This window comes from Pavona decussata, unplaced genomic scaffold, assembly GCF_977016875.1.
Source record: "Pavona decussata unplaced genomic scaffold, jaPavDecu1.1 SCAFFOLD_327, whole genome shotgun sequence".
Lineage (NCBI taxonomy): Eukaryota > Metazoa > Cnidaria > Anthozoa > Scleractinia > Agariciidae > Pavona > Pavona decussata.
In genome coordinates, this window is record NW_028145715.1 from 128,308 (window position 1) to 142,683 (window position 14,376).

General features: G+C 40.4%; 1 protein-coding gene across 5 annotated transcripts in view; it reads left to right on the plus strand.

Annotated features, from left to right (window-relative positions):
* Positions 1 to 6,298, plus strand: part of LOC146453631 (DELTA-actitoxin-Afr1a-like) — a 45,228-nt gene extending 38,930 nt beyond the window's left edge. For 4 of the 5 annotated variants that reach the window (XM_085096416.1, XM_085096418.1, XM_085096417.1 and 1 more), the window contains 2 exons: positions 908 to 1,108; positions 3,455 to 6,298. In XM_085096416.1, the coding sequence (XP_084952542.1) occupies positions 908 to 1,108; positions 3,455 to 3,786 (533 nt within the window). In that variant the 3' untranslated portion in view covers positions 3,787 to 6,298. The remainder of the gene's footprint in view (positions 1 to 907; positions 1,109 to 3,454) is intronic. The other variant, XR_014859465.1, reaches the window with a different exon arrangement.
* The last annotated feature ends 8,078 nt before the right edge of the window (positions 6,299 to 14,376 follow it).

Consider the following 14,376-nt stretch of genomic DNA (forward strand, 5'->3'; position numbering starts at 1 on the left):
CAACAACAACAAAAGAGTTTTAATAGATTGTGTTATTTACGAAAATGCCGATAAGTAAGATCGCTGTAAGATCACTTTTGATCGCTTGTACGTGACCTATGAAAAGGATTCGTTTCTCAGGGCTGTTCTTTTTTGTAAAATCGGGACAGCCTGTCGAACAAACTGAAAAAAAAAACCCTCTGTAAATGTTTAACCGGCAACATGAAAAGAAAACGAGCGCAATACCCTCTAATTATAAACAAAATTATACAAAGCTTTACTAAACAGTAATAATAAAAGGTGATAATGGTGGTCATCAAAAAACAGAGGGTCCTGGTAAACTGCATACACGTTTGTTTCACATAAGAGAGGACTCTATACTCTTGGATTAATTGAAAGGAAATTTTTATCGTTTTTTCATTTAGTTTTTCTTTGTTACCAGGTCGGTTGGTTGATGTAAAATAAAACCAGCACTTACGGGCCTGTAAAATGAAAAATAGGAGCTTAAACGTTAGTAGGGTTCTTAGACATAATACAAGCTTACGACGAACAATGAGGATTAAGAATTTTAATTGTATAAATAAGAACTGTTTCTATTTCACAGTAAAGCATGCTATTCCGTTCCGAAAATTACATGAGAATTATTTCCGAGTGAGCGTGAAAAAAAAAATGGGGATCATTCCGGGGACTGCACAGTTCACACATCTGCAGATTTATTAAGTTAAACGTAGTTTTAATCCAGCTCAACTCATGCAATGAAATATGAGAAAAAAAGTCAAATAGCATGTGAGGAGCCTGAAACCAGGGATTTTGTCGTTAATCAAACAAAATAAGAGGGACTAATTTTTTGAACATGATTGATTTATTCAAATCTCTAAAGTGGGAACTGGTTTTTATTTCCGTTTAACTATTTAATTTTTCATTTCAGCTCAGTCACCAAATAAAGTCTACAGTTCGCAATTTTCGCGCCCGACACTGCAACGCATTTTGGACAACAACTTCAATGGAGAACCTAAAATCGCCATCGGCGTTGATAACCAAAGTAGATATCCTTGGGAATTCCCTTGGATTTACTTCTCCCCATTAGAAGGTGAATCAGAAATGTACCTGCCCAAGGAATTATATCCAGGTAAATGTGAAACAATCAAATGCCACACCGAATTGCTACCAGATAAATTTTGGTAGTGTTCAGCAACAATAATAAAAATGTACTGTAAGTCAGCCGTGGCACTTTTTATAAAAGTCTGTTAACCGGTGAAGCCATCAACAAGAAATTGTGCTACAAAGTACTAACACGCGGCATCCTCGAGTTTTATAGCCTGGGTGGCAGACGCGTGAAAAATATAAAGGGCGCGGAAAAAAAAAGAAAAAAACGAAAAAAAAGGCCTGTAGCGCGAGGGAGGGAGACACGCGAGGGTGAAAGTAGTGCCTGTCCGAGAGGCCCACCATTTTTTTTTTTTCTTCCGTTCTCTGATCGGGTGCGTTTCTTTGGGAAAATTAGAATCCGGATTTTTGAATCCTAAATGATCCAATATCACTCGGTTCATGGTGCATCAAAGGAGCCGGACGAATCCTCATCAGAGTGGATTCGTCGGTTCCTTCGATGCACCATGATCCTAGTGATCTTGAATCATTCAGGATTCAAAAATCCGGATTCGGATTTTCCCAAAGAAACGCACCCTCAGAGAACAGAAATTACCCATTGGTTGAGGGAACTAAGTTGATCTCAAAACGTTTTCGAGTACAATTTGGCGTGGCATAATGACAAAAGTTTCTTTGATTTTTGTTCGAATGGGTTGGCCTGCTCGAACGTGTGTAGCGGTTTGCGTATCGGCAAAAATTTTGCTTGTTTTAAGACTGCCTCATTGGTGTTCAGACTGGATCTGTTACCGCCTGGCTACTTATCTGCCGATAATGATAATGAGGTTAGGCTACACAACACTTACATACACAAACTTTGCCAAAAGATGGTAGATTTCAGAAGGAAAAAAATTGCCCAAACAAATGGTAAAAAACATTGTAGAAACAGGAATACTGTCCTCCATGACTTCGCCTACTACGACGTTAAAAAGAAGAGCGAGTCGACTAGCGTCTAATCAAACGGCGACCTAGCGTTAAAAGCTTCGGTCCCTTTCATCTCAGTATTAAGCAAATTATTATTATCATTATCATTATCATTATTATTAATGATAAAAAAATTATCATTATTATTATTATTATTATTATTATTATTATTATTATTATTATTATTATTATTATGCGGATCACCGCTGTGCAAACGTTCCCAGACTCCCGTTTCCGGTTCCCCTTTCCCCGTTCCCGATTTTAGTAACATCCATCGCTTTCAGGCATAATTCAAGGTCAGACGTCGCAGTTCAGTTCAACGGGACTGTGTCTATAAGGGAGTGTTCATTATTTATGGGGAGGGGGGCTGGCAAATGGGGAAACGGAACTTGCGACTTCGCTACCATATGCAAATTTCTTTCATGGGTGCCATTTGACAACTCGGGTGAAAATATTTGAAAATTCAAAGCTCTGTGAATATTGCTCCTACAGAAGTGATTCTGGTCTCTATATAAATGTTAAGGGAGGAGAATACAGGAAAGATAACATTTGGTTATTTCTGACAATATTTCAACGTTCAAAACTTTTTCGTGTCAGTTACAATCACATATTGAATAAATACTCGTGCGCTACGTACTGAATGAACTTTGCGGCTCAGTCCAAAACAAAACTTTCAACATCTAATTTCTCCACAAACTGAAAATATGCCATGGAAACGATTAAACTATCTGTGTAAAGCTTGGAACATGCAGAATCAGCAAAAACATAGATTGTTACCCGGTAGAATGCAGTAAATTGACAAACGACTGACGCGTTGGCTATCATTTGCTAATTTCGTTCACGCGTGCAATTTGATGCTAAGTAATTGGATATGGGCGGGAAACGAATTTGGTAGGCCTCTCGGGTAGGCGCCCCTTTTACCGTCGCGTGTCTCTCTTGCGCGCCCTATATTTTTCAAGCGCCCGCTACGCAGGCTACGTGTTTTACTCCAAATAGCCTGGTCATCTGATTTCCTTTTTGGTAAGCGGGTCGGAGAAACTCCGACAACATTCATTCACTTAAGTAGTCATTGCTTTGTCTCGTTGAAACGACAGAGAAGTAAGAATACTGACTTTCTGCTTGAGGCATGTGCAGTTTATCAGTTTCCCATGTGGTTTCGATTGAACATGTGATCGATCGCCAGACTGCGCCTCTGTGTTCATTGATGCATGACAATTTGAAACAAACAAACAAAGTTGAAATTTTTTGGACGTTTCTTGTTTTTCTCTGATAATCACTAGAGTAACTGTACTAAAACAACTATTGGCCTCAGGCTCAGTTGGTGAATATTTCCCTCGACGAATATTCACCAATATCTACTTCGCCTTCAGCAAAATAAACCTTAAATTTTTATTTTTGTTGTTTAAATCAGGAGAAGCCTTGCTTTATGAGGGACATCGGTTGCGCAACCAAAACAGAAAAACTACAACTGGAGTCTTTACATACGTCATTTATGAAATAGATAAGACGCTTGCTGTCTATTTTTCCGTTAGCACCACTGGTTCTCACAAAAATAAGTGGAATGTTGTACTTTACGATGGATTTCAGATGGCAAATAAAAGCATGTACGATAAGCTGCGTGATATGGGCGGCTTTGAAGGAGACAACGAGCGGAAAGAAGAGGGCCTTGACGGTTTCGCTCTTTTTAGCGGTTATATGACTGACACTTCCCAGGCGATTTTGAGCATTAGTATTGAGCATTAGTAAGTAATGAACGTATATTTAGGATTGCAGTAGTTGTGCCTCTCGCCTACGTAAACGTGTTTTAGGAGTAAGCATGTTCAGTTATTGTTAATTTACTTCGGTCAGATTCGATTCATAACTCGTAACTCGTATTTGTTTGAATGTCACACTAGTAGCGTGAAAACACCCAGCCTCTTTTCTAGTCATCCGTTGAAAAACATCCATTCGTCCTCTCTTCCCCCCCCCCCCCCCCCCTCTCCCCTCTAGAAAGAAACTGCTGGAGCCGTAGTCATGAAGTCATTTGAAGCCATAAGAACCCCTTAAAATATATCCCACGAGATCGCCGGTATTTACAAAGACTTCCTGTCGTAAAGGCATGGCTTAATTTTTTTTCTCCTAAATTTAGGATGGCCTACGTTTCTAATTGATTTTGTATGTACAAAAATCCTTAACTTAGGCGATCAAACGTGACATCTTTAGTTAGGTTTATTTGTCCGAAGAAAGGAAAACAACAATGACTTAAAAGTTTGTTTGCTAAGTGGAGATCAGGATTGCGGCAACTCACTAAAAACCAAATCAGTTTCCCACAGTTACTTTCGCCGGGTAAGACTTAAATCACCGAAGGCTTAGAGGTCAGTCATGTCTGTCCTCTTAAGTTTAGGAGACTAAACAACATCTAGACACGTCCTAAGATAAGTGGTCTTCGTAATAATTATTAGATACAATCTTATAAACTTACTGCTACGTGCTAAGTTTAGGAGAAAAAAGGACGACATGACTTAAAGATAGAGGGTCTTTGTGAATACCAGCCGGAGTTCGTAAGATGTATCTTAAGGGGCTCTTATAGCTTAGGATTCCTACGTGAATACGACCCTAGAGTTCATAATTTAGGGAGGAAGGGAGAGGACCCTACAAATGTTGTTTCTTGTTGAACTGATTGAGAAGGTCGGGTTCGCTCGGTAGCTTATTGAGGACTGGGAACGAGTCTGGTTAATAGCCAATAAGAACCAGCCCTTCGTCTGCATATATTTCGTACCACCTCTATGCGCTGTTTCTTGTGATAGGGAATCCCTTGTTCGTCTCAAGAATCAGAAAAGCGGTCATTATGTCCGGTGGTGACACGTTTTATGGTTTACGCAAAACCTACATTAATGCTTTTTTATTTTAGATTTACACTTCAGATGAGCAATTGCCAGGTCTCTTTCTTAACTCGACCTAAAGGACAATCGTTAAAAATTCATGCTGAAACAACTGCACGATCTCTAAAGAGTTAAGACAGTTAGCTGTACATGTTCGTCTACAGACATATATTACCACCTCCTTGCGCTGTTTCTGGTGATAGGGTATTCCTTGCTCATTTCAAGAATCAGAAAATCGGTCATTATGTCTGGTGGTGACACGTTTTATGGTTTACGCAAAACCTACCTTTATGCTTTTTTATTCTAGATTAACGCTTCAGACGAGCGATCGTCAGGTCTCTTTATTAACTTGACCTAAAGGACTATTGTTAAAAATTGCATGTTGAAACAATTGGACGTTCTCTAAAGAGTTAAGAGAGTTTCCCAATAAGAGTTAGCTGTACTGATGTTCGTCTGCAGATGTATAGTACCACCTCCTTGCGCTGTTTCTTGTGATAGGGGATTCCTTGGTTGTGATAGCCGGGAATCCCTTGCTTATCCCAAGAATCAGAAAAGCGGTCATTATGTCTGGGGTTTACACGTTTTATGGTTTACGCAAAACCTGCATTTATGCTTTTTTTTTAAATTCTAGATTAACGCTTCAACGAGCGATCGTCAGTTCTTTTTCTTAACTTGAACTAAAGGACTATCGTTACAGAGCTAAAAATTGCAAGCTGAAACAACTGAACGTTCCTTAAAGTGAAGATATTCTGCACAATGATCGCTCGTGTGGGGTTTAGTTTAAAACGCGAACAGCTTTTATATGTTTCGATATAGGATTGGATAATCGTCTTTGTAGGTGAACAATTACATGAATTGAGTTTGCTGATGCGTAACAACTTTCTGTACCCAGTAAGTGATACTATTCTTATTGTCGAGTCGGTTTCGTAACAGCTCTATACTAAGTAATGTTTTTAATTTCTCCACTGGCCGGCTCAGTCTATAGTAGTACACAGCCCTGAATTAATAAATGATCTGAAATGAAAGGACCTTTGAACATTGGCAGAAAGCTATTTTGCAACAGCAACCAAATTCATGTAATTACCCGCCTACAAAGCAACTATTCAAGGAAGAGTAAACATTGAGGGATATCAGTTGGTTTAGGTTTAGCTGGGGTAAAACATGACTTCCTTGTAGAGATTAAATCGGTGTTGCACTTTTGCTTTCTTTGATCATGGTGAACGTGAGGCTCTCTTTGAAATTTTGTCTTGAAACACCGTACACGCTATAACATAGAGAGAGTTAATACTTGTTATGTTTAATCAGGACTGCCTAAAGTGTGACTACAATTTATCTGTGTACTTATTGTACGTACATTGGAGTTGACATTTAATAAACGCTTTTGTGGAAACGAACTGTTGTCAGCTTTGCAAGGAGATCTAGTGGTGCACGCTGGGATTTGGGTAGTTCCTCTTAAGATGCCAATTGACTCACTCACTCCCTAGATAAATGTCAAAATTTACTAATGTTGACTGGATGAATCTTTCACAAAACGGTTTTTAGGAGTTAAACTTCATCCTTGTTGACTGTGGTCGTTCAGAGAACAGCACATGGCAGCAAATGATTAAAATCGAAAAAGCTTTGTACTTCCGAAGCATGTTTTGGTTCTTCTGAGTATTTTGAGTGCAACTATGCTGCCATGGTTTAAAATTATGCTGAGACGAAAGGGAAAAGCTTCATCTGCCCTGCAAAGGCGACACGCTCAGCAAGAAAACTTTACTTTTCTTCAAAATTACTCGAGGCATTTAAGAGCGAGGATGAGGATACGAGCCCTCAATATATTGGGCTAACATATGATTTTTTTGGTGTCTGGTTGCAAGTCTTTGTTATCAATATTGAGGAAGTCACAAGAAAAGCGTTTCAACAAATATGACTAGAAAAAATTGTTGCTATTGACCGCTTGCAAGGCCAAAGCAACCGAGATGTGTCGCTCCTCGCACGCGACGCAAAGTGAAAGTTATTACTGTCGTAAGTCGGCGTAGGCACGTCGGACAAAAGCATGGAATTTTAGATTGTGTGAGTCCCGCTGAAACTGCGTGTCAGATAATGCCGGAGAGTGTAAATTTCGGAACAATTTGCTTTTTGAGAATGATGTATTATTCAGTGCTCCTATCAAGAGTCGAACGATTACTAGTTCAGATGCTCTACCACTGAGGTACAGGAGACTCTTGGGAGCTAAGGCCATTAAACTAGGTTCATGAGACAAACATCTTGCATACTGCTAGGATTGGAATATCAATGTGTGACATATGCGCAATGGAAGTCTGATGTGATGCCTGCGTCATTCATTGAATAAAACATCATTCTCATTTATTCACCAGGCTTAAAACAACAAAATAGTCCATCACATTTATTTCCAATTTGTTCTATCTTTCGTTTGAAATCAGGGAATCATTTTATTGCCACAGAATTATAACAATCTCTTCTTTCGACCTTATGTAGGCATATAAATTGTGCGCACCGATAAGGAATTTGTAGGTAACTAAACAATGTGAAATTCATATACCCTGAAGGTCTCATATCTTTTAAAAAATGGAAAGTCTGCACTTCCGGCGTTAATGTTCCGTTTTCAGCTTATCACACGCAGTTGAAATGCGATTGGTATGGTACTTATCCAGCCGGTTCTACAGATTTATCACTGTTATAGGTCCAGTTCAGACGCCGAACTTTTCATGAGCCGAACTTAATTCAAAGTAAGGTCGGCCCAAATCACGAAAATCCCGCCTTTTGATTCAGACGCCGAACTTAATTTACTTGAAGCAAAACCAATCGAAACGTCAGCGTTGTTGTTGTTGTTTTTTTTTTTTTATTTGAAATACGTTATAATAATTTATGCATTAGTATGGCTTAATATATCGTTCAAAATTATACTGGGGCATTAGGTTCGGCTCATGAAAAGTTCGGCGTCTGAATCAAAGCCGTTCCAAAGCCGAAATTCCCGGCTGAGCCAGGCGGGAAGAACGGCTGAGCCGATCCAAATTGAAACAGCCGTTCTCAATTGATTCAGACGCCGAACTTTTCATGTGCTTAATTCTAGGTATTAGGTTCGGCTCATGAAAAGTTCGGCGTCTGAACCGGGCCTTACTGTAATCAGGCTGCGAAACGAAAGCGAAATGATGAAAAAACTAGACAGGAGCCCAACGTTTAAATATTTTGGCTGATTAATCTGTTCAGAAATTCGTATTTAGCTGTGATTGTAGTTCCAAATAAAAAAAAAAAACGGTTTCCAAAGAGTTTAAGTTGGACATCACAATAAATACGTCAATTATCGCATTAAACGTCTGTGACTTGATACTACAAGTGATTCGTTACCGGTTATTTTTTTTTTTATATTATAAGAACGTCTGATGTTGGTAGCTGAGGCTTTAAGAACCTTCTTATTTTAGGGCGATTTAAGCCTGAAAAAGTTGAAATTTAATGATAATATGTTCTTAAGTTACCTGTTATAGTAATATATGTATTTAGCCCAGCCTAAAAGAGGAGCTCCACAATTCGTTTTTAATAGCATTTTAACATATATACACATGCAAGTCTGCTTATTGTATGAACGTAATAACACGTAATAACGTTACAAATTCCTCATCCTTTCTGGAGTTATATTTGTCTGAAGTGCAAATAAAGCCAGCGACACATCTGGCGATTTAATACGCCGATCGCGGCGAATTTGACCGCCAGCGAAAATCGAATTTTTAAAATTGCTGATATCTGACATGCCAGATATCGGCGATTTTATACGCCGATCGCAGCGATTGGTAAAAATTGCAATCGCTGCACCGGGCACACTTGGCGATTTTCGCCGATCAAAATCGCCAAGCAAACTTTTTACGCGAAGTATTTCAGTGAGCGCTTAAAGTGCCCCTAACCCTTCAATTTGTTTTCTTTTGGTAGATTTCCATATCTTTGAAGAACCCATTTTCGAAAAAAAATTTTGAGAAATATTGAATCCTTTTGTTTTTACAAGCGCTAGAAGTGAAGGCAGTCTTGTCGATATTTTCACCTATCGTTCGCATTAGTCCCCCACTCGGCCAAATATGGAGTGTGACGTAAGAAAAGGACATCGTGCAAAAATATCCAAAGATTTGCGGTAATGCTTCAATTGTAAACAGAGAAAATAGTTGGAAAATGTGTGGTTTTTGGATGCAGCAACTCTCGAAATGTAGAGAAAGGAATCAGCATGCATAAGATTCCTTCTGATAACGATCCGAGGCCTTTTCTTACGTCACAGCGAAGAAAGTGTCGCTTCTCATTGGCTCCTTCCTAATGAGCCCACGAGACAAAAATTTGTCCAGCGGGGCTTAAAGCGCGCAAAAATTTAAAAATTTCAGTAACTTTAAGCGCTCGTAAAAAAAGAAGGATTCAATATTTTTGAAAAAAATTTTTCGAAAATGAGTTCTCCACAGAAATGGAAATCTACCAAAAGAAAACAAATTGAAGGGTTAGGGGCACTTTAAAATTATTTAGAGCGTGTTTACAAGTATGCGCTGCGAATGGCGAATGATACACAAGTCCAACACAAATGTTCAAAACAATTCATAACTTTGGGAATATTTCTCCTACAGAAATAATTACATTCTCTAAGTAAATTTTAACAAAAGGATAATACAGGTTGTGGTCCGAGATATTTGAGCGTTTACTGCGTGTTAAAAATGTGCGCTGCGAATGAATTTATAATGCGACAAAAGTTGCATCAAGAATCGTCATCCTCGTTCCCAGAGCCTACGATCTTCTGGTCAGCGGTTGAATCGTAGGCCCTGGTAACAGCCGTTACCGGATGTCGTCAGTTTCACGACATCCGGTAGCGCACGCTCAGTGTGATAAATTACCATTGCGCTTGCTCAGTATTATTATTGCTCAGTACTGCTCAGTATTAGGAAGTAAAGACAAATGCGCAGAAGCGTAGCATTTTTCACCTTATAGCGCATCAGTTTTTCGACAGCCAATGAAAAAAAAGATATTTTTGGATGGACCCAGAGCTACTCGTTCAACAATTTAAAAAAAAAACGTTGGGGCTCTGGGGACGAGAATGCAAGAATCGTATGTGTAAACGGGCCTTTAGACTGCGCACACACATCTCCTTTTCCCTTTCGTTCAAATTTGGAGACGTTTTCGCGCTGGCTATTATCCATGAGAAACGCTATTCGTAGTCTGGTGACTTTTATATTCCGCAAAATAAAAATAATAGAATAAATAAATAAAAAACAAATAAATAAAAATCTGAACTCATTAAACGGTCTCATCCTGTTTAAGGTGGCTTTATACGACTTTTCAGTTTTCGCTATCAGTGATATATATTTTTCTTGATTGTCTGGTTCATTCAGCCCTGTGAAAATATCTAGGTTCAAGCAAAGTTTCGAGTACCTAAGTCCTTATGCTTTGCTAAAAAACACCGTTACAACTGGTAAACGCCGTTTCCATGGCAACCAGCGGATGATTCATCTGTTGATTCCTTTACTCCTAGCTAGTTTCAAAACGGGTTTGACCGAAATTCGGGCGGTAAAATTTTGTTATTTTTGGTGTAAGGAAGAGAGAAACTCCAAAGTATCCCTCGTAAAGTCAAAACAAATTATGTACATACCTTTGGCCAATTTATGCAATTTTCGTTTTTGCCATTTATTGCAGTTGTCCATTCTCCCCTAAGATTTTTTTGGAGTACAAAACCAGCTAAATCCTAACATTTAGCCAATTTCTAGAAAATTTTACCGTGGAAAACTCGTTAAAATGCCTTACTTTTCAGGCTAAAACTGGCCTTGTTTCGCGCGCCAGCATAATGAAAATTCACGTATCAGTTAGAAAATTGCGCGCACTCGTGCCACTGGAATGGTATCGAGAAACTTTTTCGGGCCCCATCATGCGTTTCTCGAAGCACCAGTAAACTTGCCCGGTAATTTCCGGGCCCGGTAAAATAGAGGACCGCACTTCACGTTTGTCCGCGAGACTGACTGGAGAACGACTTGGGATTACACGTAGTCTACGATTCATTCGATTTCGCTGCCGATGTAAAAGCACGGTTATGGATGCGACAGGACTGTCTTCTTGCTTTTTGAAGGACAATGCAATATGCTCTAAGTTTAACTTTGAGTTTTTCATTGCATCAAAGGAGAACAACCGACACAGATCATTATTTTGCATCATCCATGGCATGAATGTAATTTAATTTGGAAGCGATGCATGATGAGTTGCTTAAAGTAGCTAGATTCGGCAATCTTGCTCTTGCCCATCGATAAGTTCGTTATTCTCTGTAAAGTATTCTCATACTTCATATGGATAAGCGAACTGGAAATGACTTTCAGGAAACTCCCTGATGCGAAATATTGGAGTCCTACAAGAACCTGAAAAGGATTATGAATGTTTTAAACATGAATTCTTGCAATGAGCATCAAACTAATCAAGATAGTATACAATTTCTTCAAAATTTTGGCAGAGATGAAGCTAAACAAGATTTGAGGGCCGCCGAGGAAACAGTGTCCGCGTTGAGAAATTAAGTGTCCTGTTTCAACAGTTCGTATCGGATGCAAATTTAGCAGCTTTAGTAAGTAAAGAGAATATTAGGAGACAGTCACTTCTGTCTTCTTCACTTGTTAATGGCACCTCACTGAGTAGTTGGCTCCTCGTAGGGGAATCCCTCGGTCTCCATGCTAGTTGTGTCAACTTCCTCTTCGCCATCGGAGGGTACCGGCAAAACTAATTTGTGGATTGGTCTGTGCAGAAAGTAGGAGGCTTTCGACGTCTGCCCAGGTTGTCAAGCCTTCCATCCGCTTTGGCGATTTTAACCTTTCTTTAACCTTTCCGTCCTCAAAGGGGAAGACTTGAACGACTCATGCGAGCTCGAGGCTATTGATTACGTGGTCCTTCGTTCTCCTTAGACAAGACTACATCACCAACTTATAAGATCCTTCTGGGATACATCCACTTGTTCCGCGACTGCAGGCTTTGAAGAAACTCGTGGCGCCATCTAAGCCAAAACTTATTGGCGAGACACTGTACTCTACGCCACCACTTTCGGGCGTACCGACAAATCTGCTCTCTGGATCGACCTTGCAGGCGGCGGAGGTACAACCTTTGGTTTGAAAGTGAGTAGACGGCTGGGTGTGAGTTTGGCTGGTACCCTGGGTCATTCAAGTCATTCGTAGAGAGGGGTCTTGAGTTAACAATACATTCCGCTTCAGTCATGAAGGTTCTAAACGCTTCATCGCCCAAATGGGTTCCGGCATTTAGAAGTAGCGTCTCCATTGCACTACGAACAGACGAACAGTACGGATTGCCCTCTCCCATGTACCACCCATGTGGCTCGCATGCGGTACGTTCATCCGGTATGGTAATCACTCAACCATTTTCTACAAAGTACGCTTGTAGTCTGTTCTGATCCAGTCCTTCTAAGGCAGCTTTCAGCTCATTATGCGCGCCCACAAAGTTTGTGCCTTGGTCACAGCGGAGTCGTCTGACTGGACTAAACGATTTAGCTGTTTCCAAGTGCACGCTTCTACTGGCCTTGCAGATGAAAATAACGCCGTATCGCTTGACTTCACTCCTCTTCTCCTTAATCAGGAATGGTCCAAAGAAATCTACACTCGGCACAGTGTGAGAAAGGAGCTGAAGGTTCAACTTGATCCAAAGGCAAGTCGGCCATCTTCTGAAATTGTAGAGGCCCAGTACTTTTCTGCAGGTAACACACTTGGAAATACAATTTGACACTGTGGATGATCCACCAATAACCCAGTAGCCACTCCGACGCAGCTCATTTTGGGTGATACCTGGCCACATGTCATTCAGTTTGGCATGCCAGAATCAAATCAACAAGTGGAAGTACCACGGGATGTTTTGTCGCAAAGGGAAGGTTAGCTCGGCTGATGCAGCCACCAACGCGAATGATACCATCTTCAACAAGAAACGGATCCAAACGATACAAGCAACTAGACTTCTTGATAGCTAGATTTCTTTGTCTTGCAGGCTTTCTATCTGTTACCTCTCCAGCTGTCTTAAGTTCCTTTAAGACTTCAATCTCTTCATGGGATTGCTCACGTTGAACAATCTTAAGGACTTCTCCTTCCGCTTAAAGCAGTTCGGTCAAGGTAACTGATACCTTTAACAAAGGTCTAATGTTCTCACAACCAGTCTGTGTCGTCCACTTTACTTCTCTACTTGCTAATCTGCTCGTCACTCGAAGAGACGAGGCTAGTACTTTAAGTTTGACGCTGCCAGCTTGAAATGTGACACAAAGGGTTCAACATAGACGATTTAAAAAGGTTTGGTAGCTGGACTCTCTGCATGAGATGTGAACACGACAGCTTTCTTTACTTCAGGATCAAACTCGGTTACTTGAAAATCTTCTGTTTCCTCAGGCTGAAACTTCCCAAAGGAATGTAGTCCTACATAAGTTCATCAGCAACAGGGCGAAGATGGTGCCATTTTCGGGCGACGCTGGCTTTAGGAATCTGTGAGCGACTGGCTGGAATAATATCACGCTTGAACATCATGGGTAGCTTCACAGCATGTTCCCTTCTAAAGTCTAACACTTCAACTCCACAAATACAATTGCTTGGTACATGTACGTTTCGCTCTTGCACTGTCGTAAGGAGTAAGTCAGTTGGTGGGCCTTGCAAGTTCAATTTCTGGCACAAACTCTGTGACACGAGACTCACATTAGACTGGACATCCAGTACCGCGTATTGCAAGACTTCCTTACTGGTTTGGTCAACTTGTCTGACCCACACAGGTACAATCATAGCATGATCTTAACCGCCTTCCTGCTCTGGGATGGTACAAACATTTGTACAGTTCGTAATACTTTCCGCCGGGTCCGGAGTTTTCTGAACATGAAGGCATGAAGGATGATTACCAGAACGGATACGACATTTAAGTCTGTTCCAACAAGAGGCTTCTTGGTGCTGACTTTTTTGAGGCGCATCGAAGACAAAGAAATCTTTCATAGAAGAAGTCCTTCCTTTCATTGTGCAGCTTTTCCGCAAACCTTTAACACTAATTTAAGTGACGTTGTTCCTTACAAAACAAACAAACTTCAGTCTTTTTCTTGTCACTTACGGTGTTTTTTTCTTTCTCGTTCAGGGCATCTACATTCTTGTCCTGATCTGATGCTTGGGTTCCAAAGGAAATCGCCTCTTCTCCCCTCGGTGATTTTCGGAATGGCGCTCGAGGTCTCACTTCCTTGGTTTTGGAACAGCTCCTCACACTTTTTCACAAATGAAGCAAATTCAGAGGAGGTAGGATAAGCACCACCTCCCCGAAGGACCCTACACTGTTGAACCATCCCTCTTCACTTATTCTGAATTTGAAAGGGTCACATGTTTAGAGTCTTAACGTTCAGTCCTTCGCAAAGTCCAAGGCAGCCAGACTAGGAGTGGTCTTTCTGGCGACAATTATCTTTTGCAGGAAGTCAGAAAGATCTCTCAAACCTTCCGCATCTCTTATGCCAATC